At 41.2% G+C, this 26,291-nt stretch overlaps 1 protein-coding gene across 1 annotated transcript in view; it reads right to left on the bottom strand.

The window, feature by feature from the left end:
• The window catches only part of dnah9 (dynein, axonemal, heavy chain 9), a 396,633-nt gene that overhangs the window by 143,947 nt on the left and 226,395 nt on the right, over positions 1 to 26,291 (bottom strand). The window contains exons 53-59 of the mRNA XM_034193818.1: positions 20,178 to 20,339; positions 19,710 to 19,943; positions 6,049 to 6,129; positions 3,970 to 4,149; positions 3,177 to 3,407; positions 2,245 to 2,439; positions 1,114 to 1,233 (exon numbers count right to left, since the gene is read on the bottom strand). Of these exons, the coding sequence (XP_034049709.1) occupies positions 1,114 to 1,233; positions 2,245 to 2,439; positions 3,177 to 3,407; positions 3,970 to 4,149; positions 6,049 to 6,129; positions 19,710 to 19,943; positions 20,178 to 20,339 (1,203 nt within the window). The remainder of the gene's footprint in view (positions 1 to 1,113; positions 1,234 to 2,244; positions 2,440 to 3,176; positions 3,408 to 3,969; positions 4,150 to 6,048; positions 6,130 to 19,709; positions 19,944 to 20,177; positions 20,340 to 26,291) is intronic.

Genomic DNA, 26,291 nt, shown 5'->3' with positions numbered 1-26,291 from the left:
GTGAAACACTCCTGGGCTGCTGCTGGAGGTGAGATTCATGTTTATTAATGCTGTCACGGCCTGGCACAACAGTTCCATGTCACATCTCCTACAGAGTTAGAAGGTGATCATTTATTACAGTGTGAGATCCGTTCAGCTCCGAGCCTGACGCATGCAGTCACGCATTACTGAGCACCACAGACGTGCAGCTGCCCGTGTTACAGTATATATGATGGAGACAATATTCACATTATTTATGCCGCCATGGGAAGGAATGGACAAATATCTGTACTATAAGGTCTATTGTGGATATAACAGCATGTTCAGATTTGCGGCAGCGTGCGCACGCTGCTTTTGGTTGAATAGCCACTGTTCATATTTCCTGTACATGATAACAATTCATAATTATTATCATGATGAAGTGTGCCACATACATTTCAACAATTCCTTTGCGCTCCGGGGGTGGGGGGGTGGACATTATTATATGTGGTATGTGCAGGTCATGCTGGCAGGCTTTACCGTGCCAGATCCATCTTGAGGTTCCCTTGTATGAGCTCAAATCATTTCGGATCCTGTTTTTCCGCCATCAGATGGTGCTCAGATTGCACATGGACCGCCATCAGATAGGTGTCCCATCTTGATGGCGCCCAGAGGGTTTTGAACATGTGCATCACACTCGGGGCCGCCGGCTGATTTTGACCAACTGTGTGGACTTCCACAGACGGCTGTCAAAACATTATGGAACTGAAATCCCACACTTCTCGGATGTGCGCCAATTCGCAATTCTGACGCCATTCTGCGTAATTCCGGCTATGTGTGACGGGGGGTATTAATATTAACAAGACCAAAGAAGTGACTGTGGACTTCCGAAGGGGAGGACATTGCAACCAGTCCCTGCTCCAAATCAGTGGGGAGGAAGTGGCTGATCAGGAACATAGGCAGTCTGCTCTGTCATAGAGAGAAAACTTTTTCAATGTTTGAGGTAAACACTGAGCCTTGGCAGACGTATGCAGTGAGTGCTCAGTGGTTCCACTTAAAACAGGTGGAAATGTTTTCTGGTTCTTTCTGGATGCAGAGACTGAAGAGACCCGTGTGTCAAACAGTTGAGGGTGGGTCTGTTGTCGTGTTCCTCACCAGGCGGTTGGCCAGAGAAATGGTGTGTGCGGTCGACTCCGCTTCCTGCTGGCACTTGAGCTTGTCTGCAGTGGCTTTCTTAAACTGGGCTGTTAGCTTGGCCAGGTTCTCATTAAGGTACTGACAGGACACAGACACACACAGAAGGAGAGGAAAAACCAGCATTTGTTAAGACACAGCGTGGATACAAACAAGCCTCAATAACGCAACGCCACAACAACTGCTACTCGCACTACGAAGATCTTGGGAGAGTCTAAAAAGTTTGGCAAAACTCATCATTCGCACCACGTTGGCATATGGAAGCAATTAGGACAAGGACAAATAGGATTAATGGGGAAAAGAGGCACGCAGGTTCAGTAGATTAGTTTGAGCATTGCTAATTCCCCTTAGCTCCAAACCCAATCTCTGCTCAAGCGATCAGACTGAAGGCTGAAAAATGACAGAGGGCACACTGCAGGATTTGAAGTAAGTGGGCGTCACCGCTGCAGCGTCCCGAGCACGGCGCTCTGCTGGGGGTGACGTGGTGCCTCCCTGATGTTTCTGAATGTCAAACACCACGGAGAAACAATTATGCACTGCTGCTTTTGTCAATATGGCTTCCAAGCTGATGGATTTGGTTTGAGATTAATGAACAGTAAAAGCCTTTAATAGCACTTATACCAGCTTTATATTGATGGAATTCTGGCTGCATTTCATTACTTGCAGCGCTCATGTGTCAACTGTCACTCAAGACCTCATGAAATAACTCATATACTGAAATTCGCCTTCAGGGTTGACATGAGTTTTCTAGTATATCCTGCAAAGTTTATTATAAGAATTGATAGGTTTGTCACATAGCACCGACGTGTCAGCAGTCTCTCAGAGCAAAGCATCAAGATTTTTGGCGTTCTGGGGTTAATTTTCCGCCCACATTCTGTATCACAAAAACAGTCAGCTCAAGTTTTTTGACACTTAAGAAAATCTCCAGCAGGATGAAAAACAAGAAGGAAATAAAGTCTTTTCTTTAATAAAATGAAAGATCACTTCATAATATAAATGCTTTGTGTTTAAGATATTGAAATTGCCTTCTGCTGAAACACACATCTTTCATATAGCAAATAAACTTTTCATTTCCTCCACGCTGAGGCTTACATTGATCTTGCTTTTGATGGCGAAAAGTTTCTCCTGTGCGGCAGCAAGCTCAGCATTGGCTTCCTTCAGAGCCTGACGCTTGGGCTCCACCTCGCAGTAAATTTCATAGTACTTGACAATGTTTATAACCCAAGAGCACAGACCAGCGGCCGCGAGCGACCTAGAGCCCACAATATCTGGCTGGAACTGAGGATTCTGGAGAGAAAAAAATAATAATAGTTGGAAAAAAGAAGATAAAACAAATCAGTGGACATTATTAAGAACCAAATAATCCAAAGTTCATTCAAGTCATTCACCCTGACGTCGGTGTGTGTGTGTTTGTGTGAATGTGAGGCATCATTGTAAAGCGCTTTGAGCTTCTGATGCAGATGGAAAAGCACTATATAAATGCAGTCCAGTTCCCATGTTAAAGGCTGTGATCACTATTTGCAGATAAAGTGGTTTGGTTTCAGATAGACTAGATTATCAGTTAAAGGTCAAGACAGACAACACAAGCCCGTGTATTACATGTATTACGGTATCACTGATCACAAAGAATTAATCTGTGTCAATGTAGGACTGTCTGAGTGCCCCTTCTTGGTTTGTGCTGGTTTTCATTTATATTTCTGGAGGTTTACACAACTACTGTTCCATTATGTCTGGAAAAACTAAATGGTCTATTTTTCATATTGAATTTGGGCTTCATCTGCCGCCCTGACATGTCACGCGTTTGCGCCACTGAACTTCATAATCAGGGCGGCTGTTAAATTTGTAACACTAAATTAAACACTTGATTTTTCTCTGGCTGTCATCTGGACGATCGGTGGCTTAATGTGGCGCTGTCACTTCAGCGTTGTCCGCTCCTAAATTTGTAACATATTGTGTGAACATGCAGGACGGCACACTGTGCGCTGCTGCTGACGTTAATGAGTGCGGCGAAGCGTGACACCCACCTGCAGGTAAGGCTGAATAGCTTTGAGACAATCCTCGGGGATTCTCTCCTTGTTGAAGTTTATCAGGGAGTCCAGGAATGAGTCCACTTTAGCCATCATCACCTTCGCAGCCTTCCAGCTGCGGTCCTTCGGGACTCGGCCACGCGGCGCCGTCAGGACCATGACTGCTGCAGTCACGTTGCTCACCTCTTCCACCGGTGAGGGGAACGACTTTAACTCTGTCAGGTTCTTCTAAAGTAGGAAGTAATGAAAGAAAGAAAAACATGAAACAGCCTTGATTTAATTGTTTGAACAACTCTGTATTTCTCTTGTCTGCTAGGGGGGAAAAAAGAGGGAAAAAGAAAAGGGATTAGAGTAAAGGAAGAAGAACCTGGGCTGACTTTGAGAAGACAACAGAGAATTCTAATTAGAGCATCTTTAGAGAGCTCTCAGCAGTGATTGAACTGTCTGTTCTGCTTGTTTGAACAGAGAGCACCTTTAAAACACAAGAGATGTGTTTGAAAATCCCCCAGGCTGCTCCTAAACCTACACGGGATGGTGGGATGAAGGAAAACATAAATAAGACATTATTTTAGCAAAGACAAACCTGTTAAACCTTATGATGCTGTAATCTTTTTTACTCTTCAAGGCCTGCATGGACAGAACTTATTTGATGGAAGCTGAGAAAACTTCACCACCATCACCCCCCCCCCCCAACCCCCCCAAAAAAGCATAAACCCTGTTTACAACAAATTGAGAAAGACAACTGTGACCAAATCAATACTGCACAGCAAGGTGATAGAGAAGAGGTGACCTTATTGAGAGTGTTGAGAGCCTCCTGAGCTGCCACCAGAGCCGGTTCAGCCTTGACCAAGTCCTCCTCACAGTCGCTCTGTTTGCCTTTCACCACCAAAGCGATAGCTGCCACCTTTTTCTCTTCTTCATCAGCCACTGCCTTCTCGTTTGACACCTTCTCAGTTTCTACCCCAACCACCTGACAGACAGAACACAAGGCCGATAGCAGTGTAAAGGCTGCTGGTTCATTAGGGGCTTTGGTTTTGTAGTGCAGCATTCAGCTGCTGAAATATCAAAGACCCAAACAACTGTCTGCTATGGACTTTTATTATTATTATTATTATTAAATGATTCAACGTTTGTTCCATAAAATGACAGAAAATATTAAAATTAAATCTCCAACACAATTTCTGTTATCAACAGTCCAAAAATTGTAGACATTAATTGGTTGAAAATGTTTAAAAACAAAACGCATCTTCCTCTGCATTGTCACAGTCCACCAGGCTGTAAAAGGGTTCTGGTTCTGGTCAAGCAGTAAGCTGTGATGGACTGATGTCCCGTCCAGGGGAAGTCAGAGACTATCTGCTTTGCATGGAAGCACCAACACCAAAGGGCCTCAGGGCTGGCACAGGACTTATTTCTTCTACGTGCGATCAGTAAGGGTGGAATGATACACTAGCGCCACAATACAACATATAATTACACTATATTTCACACTAATTATGTAGAATCTGTGACAAATGTTAAGCTTTAAAGAAACAAATGATGAAATATAAATTGTAATCCTTGATATTATCTGTTCCCTATTTGTATATTTTATAAATCGTTTACAGTTCCTCTGCAAGTTCTCATTATTTCTTTCACCCAGTAGTTGATGCTTCATGGTATCACTATAGACCAGGGGTGGGCAGCGAGGGCCAAGACACTGCAGGTTTCTGCCCTGAACATAAACACTTAATTCTCAATGAAATCATCTGATGAGGTGATTGGTAACAAGGAAAACCTGCACTCTCAGATCCTTCATGGCATATGATTGCCCACCCTTGCTATAGACTGTATATATCCTGCATGATGTCACCAACAGGTTTTTAGAGACCCGCAACAGCTGATATGAGGCCATTTCTGGACATCGCCATGTTGGAAACACTTATTTTGTCTACATCACCACAAACCAATAAATGGATGAAGAGGTGGAGCGTGGGTGACTCAGTTGTCTGTCAAAAGAAGCCTGAACACGCCCCCTTCTTCATGTCCCAACCAGCTAAGCTAACTGGATATCTTGGGTTTGGGTGTTTATTAAATCATATTTTTTTGGTGGTTCTCATTATGATTTGCTTTGGTGCTGGCATTAAAAGTTATGAACCACTTACCTTCCCAGGCCATTGATAGTTGCTAAAAGTGCTAATGCTATTAGTATGCAACATTAATACTATGAGAGTTTCACTTAGCGTGAATATTGCAGCAGGGACATGTTAGATGATGCGTTAGGACATTTCACTACACAACAAGACAGATTATTCCAGATTCCAAAATGCTCAAAATGACACACAGCCTTCCACAACAGCTAGCGGATGCTGTCAGCAGAATGCTATGAGAGTTGGTTACACTGGGCTCAGCTGCTGCCACTCAAAGCGCCCACACTCCTAATTATACATGACCTCATGACTTAAATATCTTAAACTAAGAACTTCAAAAATATATTAATTCACCCCCTGTACATTTGTCATGGAGAAGGAAACTATCTATAAAAAACAAAATTATTTTTTGGACCAGGCTGTAAACATGTTTATTTTCACTCTAAAGTTGGACATTTTAACACTGAATTGAATAGGAACCTGCTCACTTTTGCAGCCAGCTTCACGTGAACAGTCAAGGAACTACAACTTTTTCTTCTTCAGGGTAGAGTTTAATCTGAGCCCATCTAAACTTACCGCTCAGGTATGATGATACCTGAGTGGTTTAAGCTCAGCTGTCTATGGGTGTCTCATAAGTTTTGTTGCTGCGAGCAGAATGGTCTGTATCCACCAGAATTCAACCCACACAACAGAGAACCTGCACACTGACATTTCTGCAGCATGTCTGTTATTCATGTTCTTGCCTGTATCAGTTTGTCTGCAGCCTCATTCTTCTGTTTCAGTTCCACTTCTTGGGCAGCCAGCTTGGCCTTAAGATCATCCACCTGTGAGAGGACGAAACAAGGACAACAGGAGGTCACAACAAGGTGCAACTTTATTACTGCAAGCTGTTTATTAAACACCAGAACCAGAAGAAACTGAAAAGCTCATTTCAAGCTTGACGTCACTTCAACCGCACTATATATATATATATATATATATATATATATATATATATATATATGCACCTGCTCCTAATTTTATCATGCATGTGTTCAGATTACATGCGTCACAGATGTAGAAAACAAGCCATTTCAGTCCTACATTTTGATTACTGAAGAATACTTTCTGCACAAATGGACATGGATTTGTGGGATTTTTAAGGATGTTTAACATGAAACCCCAACCAGACGTCTAAGTAAAAGTGAAATAAAACTTGTGCACATTACAAAGTGCGCAAAGGGTTAAAGGGTGTTCTGCTCCTACGTCACTCACTTTACAGTGGTCTGATAAATGCTGGCTAAAGCCCCTTTCACACGAGCACAAACAGAGTTGCATTGTGTTGCGTTTAGAGTATGCCAGAAATACACGGGTACTAGACATTTTTCCTGCGTATCATGTGTCGATGCATTCATAGATTGGCTTGCAGCCGCGTATGTTTGCTTTTAAAGTATGCGTACTGTCGCGTGTAGCCTTTGCGACTATTTAAAACCAATTCAACTCTTTATCAGTTCACTCCTGCGGGCTGTGGAGAACACGTCGCTGCGCTTGGAAAACAGTGGACTGTATCATGAGGTTTTTAGAGCGAGCGAGCGCAGAGAAACAAAGCAGTGGAAATCACATCTTTCTGGTTGGCATTTGAAAACCCCCTGTTGTGACAATTCACTTGAGCATGAAGGTGTGAAAAGGTTTTTAAACCATCAGCATCAGTGGACATTCTGTGAGAACAAGTTTGATCCACAGAGCTGTGGCACTTGTCCCTGAGTAAAAGCAGGAAAACCATTGTTGAGACAGTCCGTTTGTGCACGTCCATGTGCGCAGCCACTGGCAACTGTGCGCACATTGCGTGCATGAAAAGTGGAGATGGAAAGATAACTTGGACGTGGAAATGTCCTCCTGCTGGCGATCAGTCCATAAGGAGGAGTTGATGTATTTTATTAACGTGTCACAAACGTGACAGACTGGAGGAGGTGAAAAACGAAGCAAAACGAAGCAAAGTGAAGCTGCTTCTGGCAGCCGCACACCTGACCCGCCGTGAGAAGTGAACGGGGGACCGTGGACATGTCTTCCTGCTGACGATCAGTCCCTGAGGAGTGGACAGGGCACATGTCCTCTGAACATGGAAGCTTGGCTCAGCTCTTCCTCCATGGTTTTGAAGCTTCACTGCCAGCAAAGTCCAGCAGGATGAATAAAATCTATCAATCCAGGTTTGTAATGATAAAAGAATTTATCGCCCTGGCGTGTAAAATTGCAGAGGCTTGTTGTACAGTAGCACACTGTTGTGTAGGTTAAACAAACAGCTGTGGTGTGCTGTGTAGACTTGCTTAAAAATTGTGTACTTTCTGTGTCCAGTGCTCTACGCCAAAAAAATTAAAAGTTTAATTTCTTGCGTCCTCCTTGCATAGCTCCCAGCATACTGCTGCGTAGGGAGCAAAAACAGCGTAGAGCTGCTTAAAGTGGACGTAGACCTGCTTAAATCGGCGTAGACAGTACGCCACAATACACAACTCTACGTTTGCGCCGGTGTGAAAGGGACTTAAGAATTAAAGTGTTAATGAATCCTGAAACTGCACATATTGTATCTATGCGTCCTCGTCAACGCACACTTAATTTGAAATTAGTGATAGACGAATTCACACAAATCCCATTACCTTTTTAATATTCACAGGTTTGGATGCAGAGAATAAGAGATGCATTAATTAACGTGAAGAAACAGTCAATAGAACATAAAGGTGGAAGCTGAAAATAATCTGTTGTTGTCTCATTAAATGGTATAAGAAGTAATCAGTGTGTACATCATGGACACTAATGAATCCATCTCCATCATATAATTGAATCTCTCAGACTGATCACTTGTTTTTGGCGTTTGTATCACTGTTGGATAGGACTTGTAACACATTCGCTGATAGAGATTGATGACCATTTAACTGAAAGCTGAACACCTCCTCAATCCTTCAAAGCAATAAAAAGGATTCTGGAGCTTATGAGAGTTGAACAAATAAGCCTCACAAAAGGCTTAAACCTTTGCAGATCACATTTTGTGCCCTGAAGGATTCCGCCACAGTCCAAGGATGTGACCTTTAAATCAATATGGGTGGAAAAAATATATATAAATATATATATAAAACCTTATTTTGTCCGAGTAGATAAAAGGGCAGAAGAGGATGAATGCCAAGCATTTCCACACACACAAAAAGAGCTTTTCTTAGCACACATGCAGGAATACACGCACGCACACACACTTGAAATGCAAAAGCAAGGACGGCTGTAAAGAGAAATTAAAGCTGTTACAAATTCCTCATAACTCCCCGGCAAACAGGGCTCTGGATTACCATCCGACTCCATGAAAATGTTGCACTGGGGAAATAAAAACAGACTGTTTTTCATGCTTGTCTTTCAGCTAATTAACAAACAGAAAATCGGGCAGGCTGGGGGGCAGCTGATGCCAGCTCACTGGCATTACAATTGTGTGCAAAAAAGATTCGGACGAAACATTAGATGGCCACCGAGTGAGCCATCAACATGATGAAGGAGGAGGGGGTGAGGGAGAGGAAGGACAAACTAATTGGTGGGAGACACGGGTGAGATTCAGAACATCTGAGCTGCTCCTGTGTTTGGTGTCTGCTGCAGAGAAAATGAGCTCCTGACTGCATTTAGAACATGTATAAGTACAACCCACTCTCACACTCTAAAAGCAGCCACACAGCATATTTTCATAACCTTGTTATTTACCCTGATGAAGATATGATCAGATTAGTAACGTTAACATCAGATAGATTTCCGGTACAGATCTGCCCAAGAGCTTATAGCGATATTTTCCAGAGGGTGGTGGCCAAGCAGTACTGCACTTGTTTCCAGTGCGGAAGGTTCCTTGTTCAAACCCACCACCTGTGAATTCTCCAATCTGGAGTTGCGTCAGGAAGAGCTTGTGCCAGATCCATCCTCTGACTGAAAGCAAGGAAGAAGTTGAAGGGGCTTACTTTTTGGTGATATTTTCTCAATGTTGACATAAAAATAAGTAACATAAAATAAAATGTAAAATATAGCGCAATGCTAAAATATCCCCTGCCATATGAGCATTAAAATAGGAAACAGAATGTGACCTTTTGACCTTTTAAAATAGGTGAAGGTTAGCCTTCAAAAATGTAAAATGAAAAATTAAATTAAATGGTTATATTCATCCAGTGATTTGTACTATAAAGTTATTTTCCTTTTAACCAGTTTTAGCTTATTTTTTATTATTCAAAACCACTGAATTTTCATATTTGCCTTTCAAATACTGAGCAGATACGTGCGGTGAGGCAGCAGCCAGCCGTGCCTCACCTTGAATTGTTCAGTCACTGGGCTAACTGCTAGCACGCTGTGCGTCAGGCTGTCTCAATAGTCACGTTTACATGGGCACTTTATTGCTGATGTAGTCCATGGCCTCACTTTGCCCTAATTAAATAAATACATTAATGCTGTCTCAACAAAAACCTGAGTTTTGAACTGCAGACAAAGACTGTGTTTTCCCTCTCAGTTGAGAAATTCCTAAGTCATCTGTTGATCTGAAGATAACCTTGGAGACATCCCCCATGGGCCAACACTGCTTCACAGCAAAACAGAATTGTAACTCAAAGTTCTTCAAAGGAGCCCTTGCCTGGTTTAATGGTTGAATTTTCAGTCACTATGAATTACATGACGTTATAATGGCTTCACGTCAGAGTTTGAGCTTCTCCAGGCCAGAAGAACCCACTTTTATGGCCTCACGCCAAGGCCAGACCCTCTCAACACTGCAAGACGATATCCCTTCCACGATAAGAGTGGCCATAAACTCTGAGTCTTGACAATCAGCTTTTATCTTTAGGTCTAAGCAAAGGAAAAGACCCTTTTGTTTAAAATAAAAAATGCATCAGTATTATTTTATTCATATATAAAAACTTCTAATGTTGTTTGTATTGATTAATCAAACAAAATGCTTTGCATATAATCATTCCATTTTATTGACATGTGTTCCTTATAACTGATGTGTGTTTAAGTGTGATCTTTCTGCATTATCACTAAGTTGATGTTGAAGTATTCTGTTTATCCAAAGGCTGTGTTTAAGTGACTGTCAATGATGTGTATCCATTCGAGTGTCTTAGAACAATAGTATATCAAAATAGTTAATGTGTTTAAATAATTGAATCATTTTTGGGCTGCCCTCTGAGCAGAAGTTTTCTGTGAAGTTACACACCCTAAATGGGTGGAGTTTGGTGACATCAGTCCACCTTTAAAAAGTTAGAACAAAGTCTTACCGCTCTCTTCCTCTTCTCTTGTCTCTTCACCTTTTGCAACTCTCTTCCTTTCTTTGAAATGTTTAAATTTTATTTTTGGGTCAACAAGGCCCCATTGCTAAGCTAAGCTAAGCTAAGCTAATGCTACCACGTGGCATTCATTCATCCTTTATTCTTTGACAAACGTTTAACAAAGTTTTAACCTGACGCTTTAAATTACATCAAGTATTTTGAATTTTTAAGAGAACTTCCGATCTGAACCTTTCAAAATAATAGCGAATTTACAGAAAAGCGACTATCCTTTTCTGTCAGTTATTTTTCCAACACTCTTAAAGTTTGTCTTTTTTCTAAATTCACAAAGACTTTTAATCTGGCTCCAACAAATTTTTAAAAGCTACCAGAACCCATTTTCAACAAACGTCTTCCACCTCTGGGGTCCAGCAAGTTGACGACCTAACTGCAAGCAGCCATCCTGTTGGTAAAGCCAGCCGACACAAGCCTTTGGGATCACCCGGGGAGACCACTGAATTAACCCCTGACCCAAGTGAGCATGCTGCAGAACCTACATCAGTGACGGACAGACGGATCGTCTGAACCACCTTTTCAACAGACAAGCTAAGTGACCCATTTATTGGTTCCAGAAAAAGGGTTTGTTGTCAATGGATACAAAGTGGCTCCTCCTTATTATTCTCCTCCTTTTTAACCATATTCATATGTTTAATAATTTTCTTAAAAACAATTGGCTTCAAATTTCACCACTAAATTCTAATCAGATGTATTTACTTAAAGTCTAAGCTTTATCTCTCTCTCTTTCAACGTCTCATGAGTTAGTAGGAATTGTGTCCATAAATAAACTTATTTAATCACTGCCCACAAAAATGCCAGTAAACTGTTCATTTCTTGTATAATTGTAAATAAATTGTAAATATTTCTGCTGTGGTTCATTTTGTGTTCAGAAGGAAACCTTTGGTCAATCGTATCGTAGAATTCAGACTTTCAGACCTGAGACTGATTAATCAAATTGAGACTGATTAATTAATTTGAGACTGATAAATTAATGAATGTTTTAATTAAAGTACCTATGCTTCAAATAGGTGGTGCCCTGAATAAATTAAATATTAAATAATTATTATTAAACCCTGTTGTTCATTCAGCTGCTCCTGGTTTTGTTCGGGGTCACCATACTGGATACAACCAGATCTGCATTGGTAATTGGCACAAGTTTTACGCCGGATGCCCTTCCTGACCCAACTCCAGTTTTACCTGGAGTTGGGTCACAGCCGCACACACACAGCCGCTGGTGTTCCAAAGAGGTCTCCCATCCAAGTACTAACCAGATCCTGCTCTGCTTAGCTTCTGGGATCTAACAGGATCAGGCTGACACAGAGCAGACCGGCTGCAATAATTATTAAAGCCTAAAATTGTTAATTATTTTGGTGACCCATTAAATGGTCTAGGCTAATCAAATTCAATTTGGGAATTTAACAATTCCTAATTACATTTTATTTTGGTGCTCCCGTGTGTGCTGATCTAGAATTGACCAATTTGTTACATCTTTATGGTGCCTCTATGTGAGACCTGAATATTCGCTACACTGATCTGATTGAATTCTATCCGATTGGTGGATCAGACTGTCCTGTTTACATGAACGTGTCAAAAAGTGATCCGCTTGCTATGTCTCTCTGTATGTTGCTGTTAAAATGGTCAAACACTTTGGCTGTATGAACTTAAATTCCATAGTTTAGCTGATGTACATAATGTACAGTGTTTTTTGTCAACAAGCGTACGTGAGTGTAACGTGTTTCCTGTGCTGCACAATCATAAAATGGCTGCAAAATGGCACCAGCTGAGGCACGCAATTCTTCTGCCTCATGGTAGGGGGCACTAGTGATCCCAGGGATTCACCCTGCAGCAACTCCTCAGCTGCATAATAAGTGACAGCAAACTACAATTTACAGTTAGCAAGTTAAGAGCAGCGGTCCATTTATTTTACTTTCAGAATGGAGGGTTACAGATTCAAACTGAAACAATTTCTAAACTGGACTTCAATCAAAGCAGGAGGTAATAATTAAAGGAAGGGCTGCGGGACAGAAGACCTGCTCTTCAAACGGAGTGGGACACAGGTAAAGTCTAGCTGTGTGGATATCCAGCAAGAAAGTGCCTTTCTGCTGCCTTTTTTTTTAACTTGTGACTGTCTGGACTCAGATGGGATATTGTAACTTGAAGAATTTTCTCAAACACAAACGGTCGACCACTCACATTCAAAGCCAGAAAGGACGACTTTCTTGCCTGGCAGTGATCTCCACTGAGACAGAGAGACTTTAAAACTGAAGTAAGACAAGGAACGCTTACAAACAAGTCAATGATGCTTTTGTTCATAAGGAGCGGTACATGTGGACTTCATTTGTGCATTTTGTGTGCTACAGTTTGTATGTGTAAAGAATGCTGATATGAGATTTTAAACATTACCCGTTAACTACTGCCAGTCAAACGGTGAATAAACTACTCTATGGGGGTCATATGTTTGTAAATCTGATTGTGATGAAGTCAGTGCCTCACCAGCCATCAACCTCACTGCACGTCACTGTGTATATATACATATATATATACATACATATATATATATACATACATATATATATACATACATACACACACACACATAGATGTCTTGTAAATCCTTCCAGAGGTGTTATCAGGTTACAAAAACAGTGCTTTCAGTTTTAGAAGTGTTTATTTCTCACTAGCCTTTACATAATATATGAGAAACATGAAATGCAGCCGAGCAGATTCCGCCATGTTGAATTAGCAGCCAGAGAAAGACCAGCCAGTGATATCACGGTGCCTTGCTAGTCTAATTGGCTGTCACTGTGTCCTTCCCAGAATCCTGACAACTCCCCCCCCCCCCCCCCCAATATTAAAAAAGCAGATTTGCATGAGACATGCTGTCAGTCATATGAGCATAAAAATAGGAAACAGAATGAGACCTTTTTGACCTCTTAAAATAGGTCAAGGTTTGCCATCTTTGAACTTTTCCAAGGTCTGTGTCCCAAGAATGTTCTCTGTGAATTTGAAGACCCTGGCAGTAACAGGGCTGGACTTATGCTGAGCACAGACAGATGGAAAGACAGACAGACAGACAGATGGATTGACACAAGGCTTTCTCAATATTTGATGGCCATATTTTGGCCTCGAGCAGTGACAGAGTTTCCATTGAGTGATGGAATCCAGTTGCTGGGTTTTCTCATCTCGTGATAACTCATTTCAGGGAGACTCTCATGACAGAGCACTTATTCCAAACGTCATGGCAAGGGAAGTGGAAGACTCGCTAAATATTGGCATTTTCGTTGTTTGTTTGTTTTTAATCCAGTTTTGCCATAATGTCACCTGTTGAACAAGGTCTCCTCTGCTTACTCTGTCTACACACTTAGACTCTGTCTGCACATCATCTGACCTGTAATAATGGAAATAGTGTTTCCAATGCAGTTTTTCGAAATCGTCTGAAAAACCACCTCATGCAAGTGTAAAACGTGTTTTCCACATGTGGTTGATGACAGTGACTTGAGAGGGAAACCACCAAGACACCTGAACTTATGGGATTCTGGAGCTGTGATTGTAGAGGCTGTGCATTGTGGTGCAGAGAAGGATTTTCCAAAAATGACAATGTGAATTTTCACCTCCAGTTTACCAAAAGGACCAGGCAGCACTTGAGCCTCGATCTGATCTTTTTCGTGTCTAAAAAGGTGTCTCTGTGTTGCAGAATGCATTTTTAAGCACATAGTATATATAGCTATACAACCGTCTGTGTAAATTTTTATAATGTAAGGTGCCTTTGTTTCTTCGGGCAAGATAAGCTCTGTTTGAAAAGTATTTAACTCTGACCATTCATGTGCGTTGGCTTATGGACTTAATTCAGCACAGTTTCTGCTTGCAGAGTTTGGCTCGCACTGCACCGGTGACTAAGTGCAGCTTCATCGGCTTCATTCATGCAACAAAAAGACATCTGGCTGTGCGCGCGATGGAGAGAAGGCAAAAAGTAGAATGTTTCCAGTTATTCTACTTTTAAAGGAAACCCATGATTTTTCTTCTTCTGAGTGCAAAGAGCTGTCAGGAGTCAACCGATCTGGTTGGCGATTAGGATGAAGCGCTAACATTTAAAAGATCCCCAATGAATTTTGTGCTGTCAAATGTCTGAAAGGTACGTGCAGTTCAGCAGGCGTTTATCAGAACATGAGTGGGCGAGCACACACAAGTTGAAAGCAGCCAAAAGGTAGGTCACTGCTTTCATAGGAAAAAAAGAAAAAAAAACACACACAAAAAAAGGAAAAATAACATCTTATACGTATAAGTATACTCGTATACTTATACAGCATCTGCAACAGCGCCCCCAATCACACAAAACATGCACAACCTTTGCTTTAACCCCCCAGTCCTTGTTTATCACGACTGTAGCTGCACCTGGAGATAGATGAATCTTTGGGCCTTGAATCTTAAATTACACCACTTACGGTGTTGATACATTAACAAACACAAGAGGACTTTAATGTGAACTCACTGCTTACAGGGTTCACGCTCTAACTGCCAGACAGCTACTGTACAAGGTGCAGCGTGAAACAGGACGCTGTGCCTCAGCAGTACACCAGCCTCACCCTTACATGGACACACACACACACACACACACACACACACACACACACACACACACACACACACACACACACACACACACACACACACACACACACACACACACTAAGATGGTATTTCTTCTGAAGACATCTGAAACTTATGGAGTTGTCTTATAATCGTAAACTTAAGACTTTTACATTTCATACATCCACAACAGTAGGTGGCACCAAATACCTGTGCACATTACTCACCAACAGGCCAATATAATGCCAGCTGGCATTTGTCTGCATTTATTCATACAGTTATTTATACAGTTATTTATCCACACAACTTTAGCAAGCTCACTGCAAGAACGAGCATGCAACATTCACAAATAAGGCTTTTAATCTCAATTATATAGATTTCTCTCAGACAAAGAAAGACACCATGGCTCCATTTTTTAAAAATGGAGCCATGTTGTCTTCGCTACCCAAACAGCATCAAGCAAGATTTTTAAGAGCAACAGTACAAAGTTACAATTTACCATGTTTTACTTCTGCTTTTCGTCTGTGCCAGCCAGACCAGGAAAAAACTGGAACAGCACCCTGTATTCTGCCTTATTTTTAGAATAACAAACTCAGTGGCTTTTAAGACTTTACGGGTCCCTGGAACCTTGCATTAACCTTCCCCATACAGATTATTTGACTGATCAGATTTACAACCTGCAAGGGTGGTAACTACTTTTTTAAGGTATATAAAAATCATCTACAAATAATTGTTGGTTAGTCAATCCCACTTCCCCTAAACTGCTCATTCAGTTTGTGCAACAGGGCCTGAATTCATCTTCTCCCTTGTCCTGTTATTTTTAACGTAGTCGTACATGAATCAGCTGCTGTGATGAGTCTGTTCAATCTGTGACTCGGCACATTATGCTCATGTCCATGGGAAACTTGGATCATAGGTGCATCAAACTAACAACCTCCTGCAACAGTTTGTCAAAAAACTACTGCAGCAGCAACATGAAAATCTAACAAGATAAACACATTTTGGTGCAAGACCATCTATGACCCATCGTTCCACAGGATGTTGTTTGATAACTGTGCAGGCTTGTCTTTTTTTTTTTTTTTTTGGTCTGTGCCAGGTCTTGCTCTTTATCACCTTGGGGCAGATACACTTATCTCCTGCAGAGTGTCCCTGATCTGGCCAGTTGTCATGAAGTGATTTTTCTTCATGGAGAAAAGAATTCTCTTATCAGACACACTTGTTTTATAGAGTGCTGTTATTACTACAGTGTTCACCCAAATCAAATGTAAATATCCACAAATCCTTTGATTTCAACTCCAGTGTGTCACAATGAGCAGCTAAAAACCAAGGCACAAAATCAACAAATTGAAATAAATGCACAAATAATTATGGACTTGGCTGCACTGTGTATATGTGATTTTATATAAGCCGGTTATGTGTGGGCACATTTATGCAAATCACTTAGGTACACAGTATGTGCAAGTAAGAGCTGCAGTGAGTGTGTGGTTTTATGTTCCCTACCGCCGTGGTGTAGACGCACTATAATTAGATTCACCTCAGTCACAGACCTTATGTTGCATTATTCATGTGGCTCTCTTCTGCAAAGGTGTTGCAATCGTAAATGTTTAAACAAATGGATACAGATGTGGATAAAGATCAGACCTGAAATACTTTGAGATGTCTGGAAATCCTTTTTTTAACAAAAAGGTCATGCCTATACTTTTTTTTTCTTTTAACCCAGTCAGCATACATGGACCGCATGCTGTCTGGTGACATTTGTTAAATATATTTTGAAAAAAATAACTTTGCATTTAATTTGTAACAATATCACATGACTCTTACTGAAAATCACAAAAAATATTTCTGATAACTATTTCTTTTCACGCAAACAACCCAAATACAATAACAGGCAACTGGACAACCCACATGTACAGTAAATCATACCACATAAAACTACTTCCTCTCCCAACATTCATTATCTGTTTTATATCATTCACTACCAGGGTTGGGTAGGATTACTTTGAAATGTAATCCAAAAGTAATCAGATTACTAGTAATCCAAATGTATGTATATACATACATGTAATCCACATGTATTCTTTCAAAGTAATCCTACCCAACCTTGTTCACTACTTGTTCCATATATGACCCATTGCATTGAGGTTTGGGGAAACACATACAAAACTAATACCAAACCAATATTTTGACAACAAAAGAAAGCCATAAGAATTATTAATAACAAACCCTACCATGAACCAACAAACCCATTATTTGTCTGTTCACATATTTTAAAATCAGGGACATGGTTGATTACACCACAATTCAAATCATGTATAAAATCAAAAACAAACTTTTTCCTCAACATGTCCAGGATCTGTTTAAAACGAGGAAGTCCAATTACAATTTGAGAGGAACATTAGTATCTGAGAAGTCAAAGATTCAAACTCCTGTAAAAAGTTATTGCATTTTTGTTAAAGGTGTTAACATTTGGAATAACTGGTCTGATAACATCAAATTATCTGGTACCTTAGCTGGCTTTAAAAGGTTCTATAGAACAATGTAATTACTTCTTACAATCTGGTGAAGGTTTATAGATTTTTGTTACTGTTTTGGGGCACTGCGCACTGTGTGTGGAGTTTTTTTTATTTGTTTTGTTTTTGTTTAGTGATTAATTTATACTGTCTGTGCTGGCATTTACTGTTGGAAGTATGCGTATATGTGTATATATGTATATATAAGGGGTGGGCATTCATAAGCTTTGCCTCTGCCCGCACCCTTTCGATACACATGTTCACTGTTAAATTGTCTTATTTATAAGTTTTTTGTTATTGTGTCTGTGTGCCGAATAAATTCATTCATTCATTCATTAAGGTCCTGTGACATGTGACTTTAAGAGTATGAAGCACAGCAATATTTGTTTACTGTAGATGCCAGCTGACACAAATATTATCTACATTTTCAAAAGGCGCACTGACTGTCAGAATGTATTCATTTCATGTCAGCTCGTCCAGCAACAGGAGTGAAAATCATGTCATGTTCAAAATATTACTGTGGTTTTCTGTCACATTATCAAATCACTAAAGATACCCAGAATTTATAGTGTCTCGTTTAAAAAAATGGAACTATTCTGATAAATGTCTTCATTTTCTTTCAAGTACCACTCATTGGGACCAAAGTGCACAGAAAGGTGTGCAGACCATTTGGCACCAATATGCATATAAGTTGAGGGGATATGAGCTTCCATTTAAAAAATAAACTGGAATATAAATTATGTGTAATGTGATAAAGTCAAACCACCGCAGAGACTCCGCTCTGGTCCTGACTTCATTAATTTCATCTGATGTTAAGTGACTTACACCTGGGATGACAGCTGACTTCATCATCATCTGGAGTGAAAATCAGCAGCACTCAATCAGAGAAAAGTCGTTACTGTAGTTAATATTTAAACAGGTCAGGTCAGGTCTGAGAGGATGTGTTGCATCGCCAAATTCACCACGCTATACTAACGTTACACTAACCAGTGTCGTGCTTGGGGCAGATCCATGAGATTTGGCTCATATCTACCGCTTGGGGGAGCAAATACTTATTTTCTTCTGAAAACTATGTCTCTCTAGAGTTCATTTAAGCATAATTTATACCAACGAACTTCTTTGTTTTACAGTCTTTAAAAGGGACCCCTACCAACCAAAGATTTATGTTTATGAAATAGCATCTTTGCGCCTTTAAACAAGAATGAATGCTAACTAAATTAAAGAAATACCATTCTTTCATACACTCAATACTCGGTTTGATGTACAATTTTACAAACAGAAAAATACTCAAACCAACATGGCCGCAAATACCCAAGATGCCACATAAAAATAAAGTAAATTCATCCATCTAAAATCCCCCCCACCCCCTGCAAAAAAAGACGAATTTTCAGAAATGTGCAACAAAAAAAGGCTGTAAAATCAAGACGCTACATTGATTCCTGTTGTGCAAAAATGAACTCTAGAGATGGACCGCTTTCAGAAAAATATAGTTAGCATGTGACCCCCATGTGGTAGTTACGCCCCTCCTGGCCCATACACTAGAGTCTGCAGGCACTGACTGGCTGTCTTTCATAAAAGCTCCTTGGGTACCGGTGGAATGACTTTTGACTCTACTGCTTGCACTGGGAGAGAATGTAAGCAACAACATTTTGACCATCTGGTGTGTTTTTCTGGGCAAGTTCTAGTATGGGGGTGTTCCTGTGTTGAGAACCCCCATTGTCTGGAGAAGAACACAATGCCCATGTGGGATTCAGGGTCATCCAGGATCCGAGACAGCTCCATGGGATGTGAACATGCACAGTACGGGTGTGTGCTCCCAGACCTGACCTACTCACAGACCTTACTGTTCTGTCAGGCTCAAATCATAATGGACCACGTGGGATCAAAACAGAAACATTTATGAAGGATCAGATCACTGCTGCAAGAACTGACTCACTATTGGATGGAACTACTTCAGGGACAAAAAGGAAGATGCGTTGAGAAATTGTAAACTGGATGCTGAGGTACCTGAGCAGAGGTGCTGCTGAGCTTCTGCAGTCCATTCTCCAGCCGCTCCATCTTGCTGATGAGGTCTTTACTCTTCTGGCCCAGCAGGCTGCGATAGAGTTTGATCTGCTCCAGGAACGACTTGGGCGTGGTGTAGTTGTAGCGCCGCTCATTGGCCAGGTACTCCTTGGATGTTTGATTGACAGTCATGTGGATGTATGCCATGAATTTACTGACTGACTCCTTCACTTGGGGCTGCAGGAATTGTCAGGAACAAAACTGGTTACTGTGCAGATTATGGAGAAAGCAATATTTCCTGAAGCCCAGACTCTGAATTTAATTTCAGGGTTTCCAGTCTGCTCTTGAAATTAATACCACATTGGATGTGTGACGGTGCCTGACATCTGAAATTACATTTTCACAGTTTGAACATCATTTTTGTGGGTACTTTCATCCCTGTGTGTGAATTAAAGTGTGAGCTGTCCTCACTTCGATATTTTCCACCTCCTGGATGAACCTGAGGCTGACTGACTCCAGCGCCTCCTGTGGCCACTCGTGGAACCAGTCGATGGCTGTGCAGTTGACCAATGCAGGAAACTTCCTGCTGCGAATCCTGAGTTTGCTGCCGACGGGAGAGAAACACAGCACCACCTGCAACACATTCACAAACGGGCCACGTCACAACAAGTCACGTGGCGTGATGTTGCACAGGGTGCTAACACAGGCTGTCACTTTGTCACGCCTTCTCTGTAAGAACAGTGAGGATGGATGGGCGCTGGATTCTTCCTCTGATGAGCACTTCTTCATGGTCAAGAGGGGGATGAAAAGTGTGAATTAATCATTTGCAGATCCATCATTAAGCAAATAGACCCTACAGCAAGCAAGTGAACTCAAGGCAAACGGGAAGTTGTGAGCTGCATCACTTATTCCAGTGTCAGGGGGAAGTTATGCTTGAAGTTATGTCGGGACGCAGCCGACGCAGTGCGGCGGCACAGGAAAAACACCTCCGTGTTGATAACCATTTGTTAAAATCCAGTTGGCTTTTGATGGCTTTCAGTGGAGTGAGTATATGAGAAATTGTTTATCAGCTGGAGATGTTCCAACTTGTCCTCAAGGCTTCCAACAGAGGTGTTTTTCCTGTGACGGAGCGTCGCGGCGGCTGCGAGCCAACGCTGCAATCCGCCCGCATGTCTTTCATTAAAAAATCTCCTTTAACAGTGGAATATCCGGATAAAATGCTGAAACCGACTTCTTCTGAAACTTCTCTGTTCTCTCACGACGTCCTGGATCAATAGAGCCTGAAATGTGGAGGTTTTAAGCTTGAAACAGGCTGATGACGCTGCCTGAGAGCGCTGCACGACGTCTCGCTCTGTGGGAAGTCCTTAAAGCGACAGTATCACCTCAAAATCTCTCATCAGCCGTTAAAATTTTCACCGAAAACCAACTTAATTTTTCGAACTGTGTCCACTTCGATGTGTCTCACAGGTTTAGAAAAAATTTTGATCAAACAAAGCGCCAGTCTCTCAGCAACTTCTCAGACAAAGGAATTCCGACGAGGGGCTGGACGACTCCTCCCACAAGGAGTGCTCACAGGCGAATGACGTCACTGACAGGCGTGGAAAAACTCACGCATGCGCACGAGGGTTCAAGCATGTCTGACGTAAAAACATATGAATGAAATCCATATAGTTTTTGAAAAAAATAAAAAGGACCTATACTTTACGGACAGACCTCGTATGTGTGTGTGTGTGAAATGGCCATTCCAATGACTCCTAACATATCATTATCAAACCCTCATGATGGATAAATAACTGAGGCTTGATGTTTTACAGTTCAAACCTGAACTTTGTTATAAATAACTACAAAAAATATCCACCAACCAACGTACATCACTATGATGGGCGGTCTCTGTGTCACATCAGTCAGCATGCCTATAAAATAGACTTCTCATCTATTTTAGCCCCGCCTAGTTGGTGTCAGTGACCACTTGTCTCTTGTCACTGTACAGTGCCCACTCTGACAGTGAACAGCAGCTGGCTGCTTTGCCTCTGTCCCTTGTAGTTAATGTGACCAAGGGGTGATGCCCCCCCCGCTGGACAAACTACATAATGACACCATTTCCAACCTCAAGTGTCTTTCTTTGCATTGTATGTTCAGTAAAACAGCAGGTTTCATATTGGCAAGAATAACACAGATAGCGGTATGTTAGTGCTATGCTCATATCGGCTGATATCTTCGACCAGGTGATACCAAAATGTGTGGTATTAAAAAAATATATATATATTTACGTCAGAGAGTAACACTTTTTTTAAAACAAATTACAACCCCCGCAAAACACAAAAAGATTTAATTTACAGCAATAAAACAAAGAAAAAGTAGCCAATACTCAAATCTGAGTATTTAGTGTATAAATTCTTTTAGCTTCTAGTTACATATAATGTACGATTTTCTAATAGAGCCATTTCCAAATTTAAGAATGTCGGGGCTCAGTTCTTACTCTGAAAAGCTTCTGCGGGTTTTTCCCATATAAACAATATGTTAAAACAGGTCAGATCAAAGAAGAATAGTATAATTTAAATCCTGTACTTTTGTTTTATTACATGTGATTACAGTTTAAAAATAATCAAATAGGATGTTTTCATTACTTCATTTTTAATGACCCCCTCATGCCCCACCAGGAGGCCATGGTCCACACTTTGGGAACCACTGTTTTAATACATGAACAAATTAAATCTTTCTCCAAAACTTCTGATTGTCATTTCTGTTTTGGAGAGGCCTGCTCTGCTTCAGCCACATGGCGGACTCTCTAGCTGTGCTCCTGACTGAGCGTCATGCTTTGCTGGTTTGTTAATTCTGTTGACTCCGCTGCTGTCTGTTTGTGACTCTGTTAACCCGCCTCTGCCAGCACGCCCCTCTGTTCTTCTCCTGCCTGGTTAAACTCTGTTCATGAATATTAGGACTTTACTTCATCATCCAAAGTCCAGTTTGTTCAGCTGTTTCTCTGTTGGAGTCAGGTTTTGTTAGGAGATTAAATGTCAGGCTAAAATTCTGTCCTTTCCAGTTTTGAGCACGTGTCTCCATGACAATAGAGCCATTTTATATTTAGGAAGATGACAACTGAGATGTTTTTTCATTCACTTTATGTTAAATGAAAAAAGAAAAGCAGCTGTAAATGACTGAAAAAAGTCAAATGCAGTCTTTGAAAGAAAACTTTGCAATGATAATAATTTGCTACTTTTCCATGTGATTTTTTTATGAATGTGGGGCTGGACCAGTTGTCTGTCTGGGTGGTTGCCATCCAGGACCCAAGGCGGTCCTACTGTGTTGGAGATGCACTGAAGTGCAGCACCGGTGGGTGTTCCCCGACTTGACATCTGAGTTGTAGGGCATTTATTTATCCTACTCTAAATCAGATACGATACCATGTATCACTGCACCATCAATACATATCACAATATCGATATATATTCATGTGCATAATACTGCTTTTATAAATTTTGCTTAAATGCACGTATAAACTATAGTGTGTGGTACTGGTGCATAACCCAGCTATTAAGTACTGTAAGTTGTGTTCTATTACAACCCCAATTCCAAAGAAGTTGGGACGTTATGAAAAATGTAAATAAAAACAGAATACAATGATTTTCAAATCCTCTTCAACCTATATTCAATTGAATACACCACAAAGACAAGATATATAATGTTCAAACTGATAAAATGTATGCCCAAAATTTGTTCCCAAACACTTATTGAGTGTTGTTAGAAGGAAAGGTGATGTAACACGGTGGTAAACATACCACTGTCCCAGCTTTTTTGAAACGTGTTGCATCCATTTCAAAATGAGCAAATATTTGCACAAAAACAAAAATGTTTATCAGTTTGAACATTAAATATCTTGTCTTTGTGGTGTATTCAACTGAATATAGGTTGAAAAGGATCTGTAAATCATTGTATTCTGTTTTATTTACATTTTTCACAACATCCCAACGTGTTCCCGCGTGCATGAAACCGTCGCAGCGGCATCATGCACGCCTGCCCGTCAACGCGATGTTTGCATGGTTCACTCATACAAGCTGTTCCAACGGGAGTTACCCTGAGTTGTACATATTTGCACTATATGTGAATTGTCTACCTACCTTCTTGGTATTCAGGAGGATACAGGCCCCGAGGACCATTGTTACATCAGTGTATTGAAAAATTGCAGGCCAATATCAAATCTATCATTCTGTTCCAAAATTTTAGGAAAGGTGGTTTCACGGCAGCTCATAGACCACCTCACTGAGAATGATCTTTTTGAGCCGCTGCAGTCTGCCTTTAGGAAATATCACTCCACAGAGACAGCACTCACTAAAGTTGTGAATGATCTTCTGTGAGCAATGGACTCAGACACCACTACGGTTTTGGTGTTGTTAGATCTCAGTGCTGCGTTTGATACCGTGGATCATCATATTTTGCTCAATAGGTTGGAGAATTTTTTGGGGATTACTGGAAGAGCCCTTGCCTGGTTGACGTCATATCTGTCCAGTCGTTCTCAATGTGTCTTGTATAATGGCACTACCTCTGACCTTGCTGACATGAGATTCGGGGTTCCACAGGGATCTGTTTTAGGCCCCTTGCTTTTCTCCCTGTATGTGGCACCCCTTGGGCACATACTGCGGAGTTTTGGGATTGCCTTTCATTGTTATGCTGATGATAGTTGTACATGCTGATAACTGCGGGAAATCTCACTCCCATAAAATCCCTGGAGGACTGTCTTCTATCAGTGAGAAGTTGTATGTCTTGTAACTTCCTACTTTTAAACTTTGATAAGACTGAAATGATGGTTCTTGGTCCAGCGAGACATCGGCATCAGTTTGACCAGCTGGTGCTCAGCCTGGGTTCCTGTGTCATACATCATGCAGACAAAATGAGGAACCTTGGGGTAATTTTTGATCCCACGTTGTCTTTTGACCTCCACATCAGGGATGTTACTAGGACTGCTTTTTTCCATCTGAGAAATATAGCGAGGATCCGCCCCATCCTGTCCATGGCTGATGCTGAGACCCTGATTCATGCTTTTGTTTCTTCTAGACTAGATTATTGTACTGTTCTATTTTCAGGGTTACCACAGTCCAGCATCAGGGGTCTTCAGCTGGTTCAGAATGCTGCCGCCAGACTTCTGACACGTAGCAGAAGGTCTGAACATATCACACCCATTTTGGCATCTTTGCACTGGCTCCCTGTCTCTGTGAGAGCAGATTTTAAGGTTTTGTTATTGACTTATAAGGTTGTTCATGGACTGGTGCCATCTTATCTGGCTGATCTGGTGGAACTCTACGTGCCGGCCCGGGCTTTGCGGTCACAGGATTCATGACTTCTCTGTGTTCCCAGGGTGAAGAAGAAGTCAGCAGGTCAAAGAGCCTTTTCGTATCGTGCACCCACCCTGTGGAACAGTCTTCCTGTGACCGTGAGGCAGTCGGAGTCCGTGGACATTTTTAAGTCAAGACTCAAAACCTATTTTTATTCTCTTTCTTATGGATAGTTTTTATTTTTATTTGTTTTATTCTTTTACTTCTGTTTTTATTTATGTATTTGAATTTTTTATTCATTTTTAATTATTTATTCAATTTTATGTTGAAGTTGTTTTATGTAAGGCGCCCTGAGATAGCTTCTGCTGTGATTTGGTGCATTATAAGCTAATTAAATTAAATTAAATTAAATTGTTGCTTGTGCTTATCCTCAGATTCCGTAGCTTGAAGTGGATGAAAGTCTACAACTGTCCCTGGACAGGACACCAGTCCAAAGCAGGTTACTTTCTCAGCCACAGCTGGTACCCATTTACAGCTGTGTGGACGAAGACAATGCCGGTGGAGTGTCCTGTCCAAGTACACAGACAGATATCATGACTAGAAATCAAACTGAGGTCTCCATATTGGTAGCCTTGTCCCACTGAGCCTTTTAAAGATGCCATCATTTTGGAAAAACCAAACTGGCACTTACTTGATTTTCTGACAATTTCTAGATTAAAGAATCAATTGTATTAAAAGATAATGACCAAAATCATTCTACAACACCTGAGACGCTGTGGTACCATCGAAAGAAACCCCGTGGAAAGCAAAAAACCTTTATGGATAATCACAAAGAGCTGCCCTGTTTGTTTCTTTGTTTGTTTTTAATGCATCCATTTTCAGAGACAGAACTTTGTGCAACATTTCTTCTGTGCTTTTCTTAATCACCTGGTATCAGATTTACCCTGTCACACTTCCACCTACATTTTCGATGCAGGAGGCAAACTTGTGTGCACCGTGAGCCCCCTTATCATATTTTCCTGCACCCTTAAATAGCATCTGTTTTGAGGAAATGCCTTTTCTGCCCTGATAGGCAATGTGAGAGACAGACAACCAAATAGTTGGAAATCCAGTCGGTACAAGTCCGTGCCCATGGGATCACCTTCCTCATTTACTCCCTCTCCAACCCGGGGAGCTGCGAGCGAGGAGATGTGGGTGGAGGTAGCGGGGAGGGTTCGCTGTAATAATGACAGGATAAGCAACCCCCTGCAATTGCTCGCTCGCTCCCCAGAGGGAACAAAGCGCTTACACATTGGTGAAATTATCCACAGCTAAA

This window comes from Thalassophryne amazonica, chromosome 18, assembly GCF_902500255.1.
Source record: "Thalassophryne amazonica chromosome 18, fThaAma1.1, whole genome shotgun sequence".
Lineage (NCBI taxonomy): Eukaryota > Metazoa > Chordata > Actinopteri > Batrachoidiformes > Batrachoididae > Thalassophryne > Thalassophryne amazonica.
This window is presented reverse-complemented; position numbering and strand designations above follow the sequence as displayed.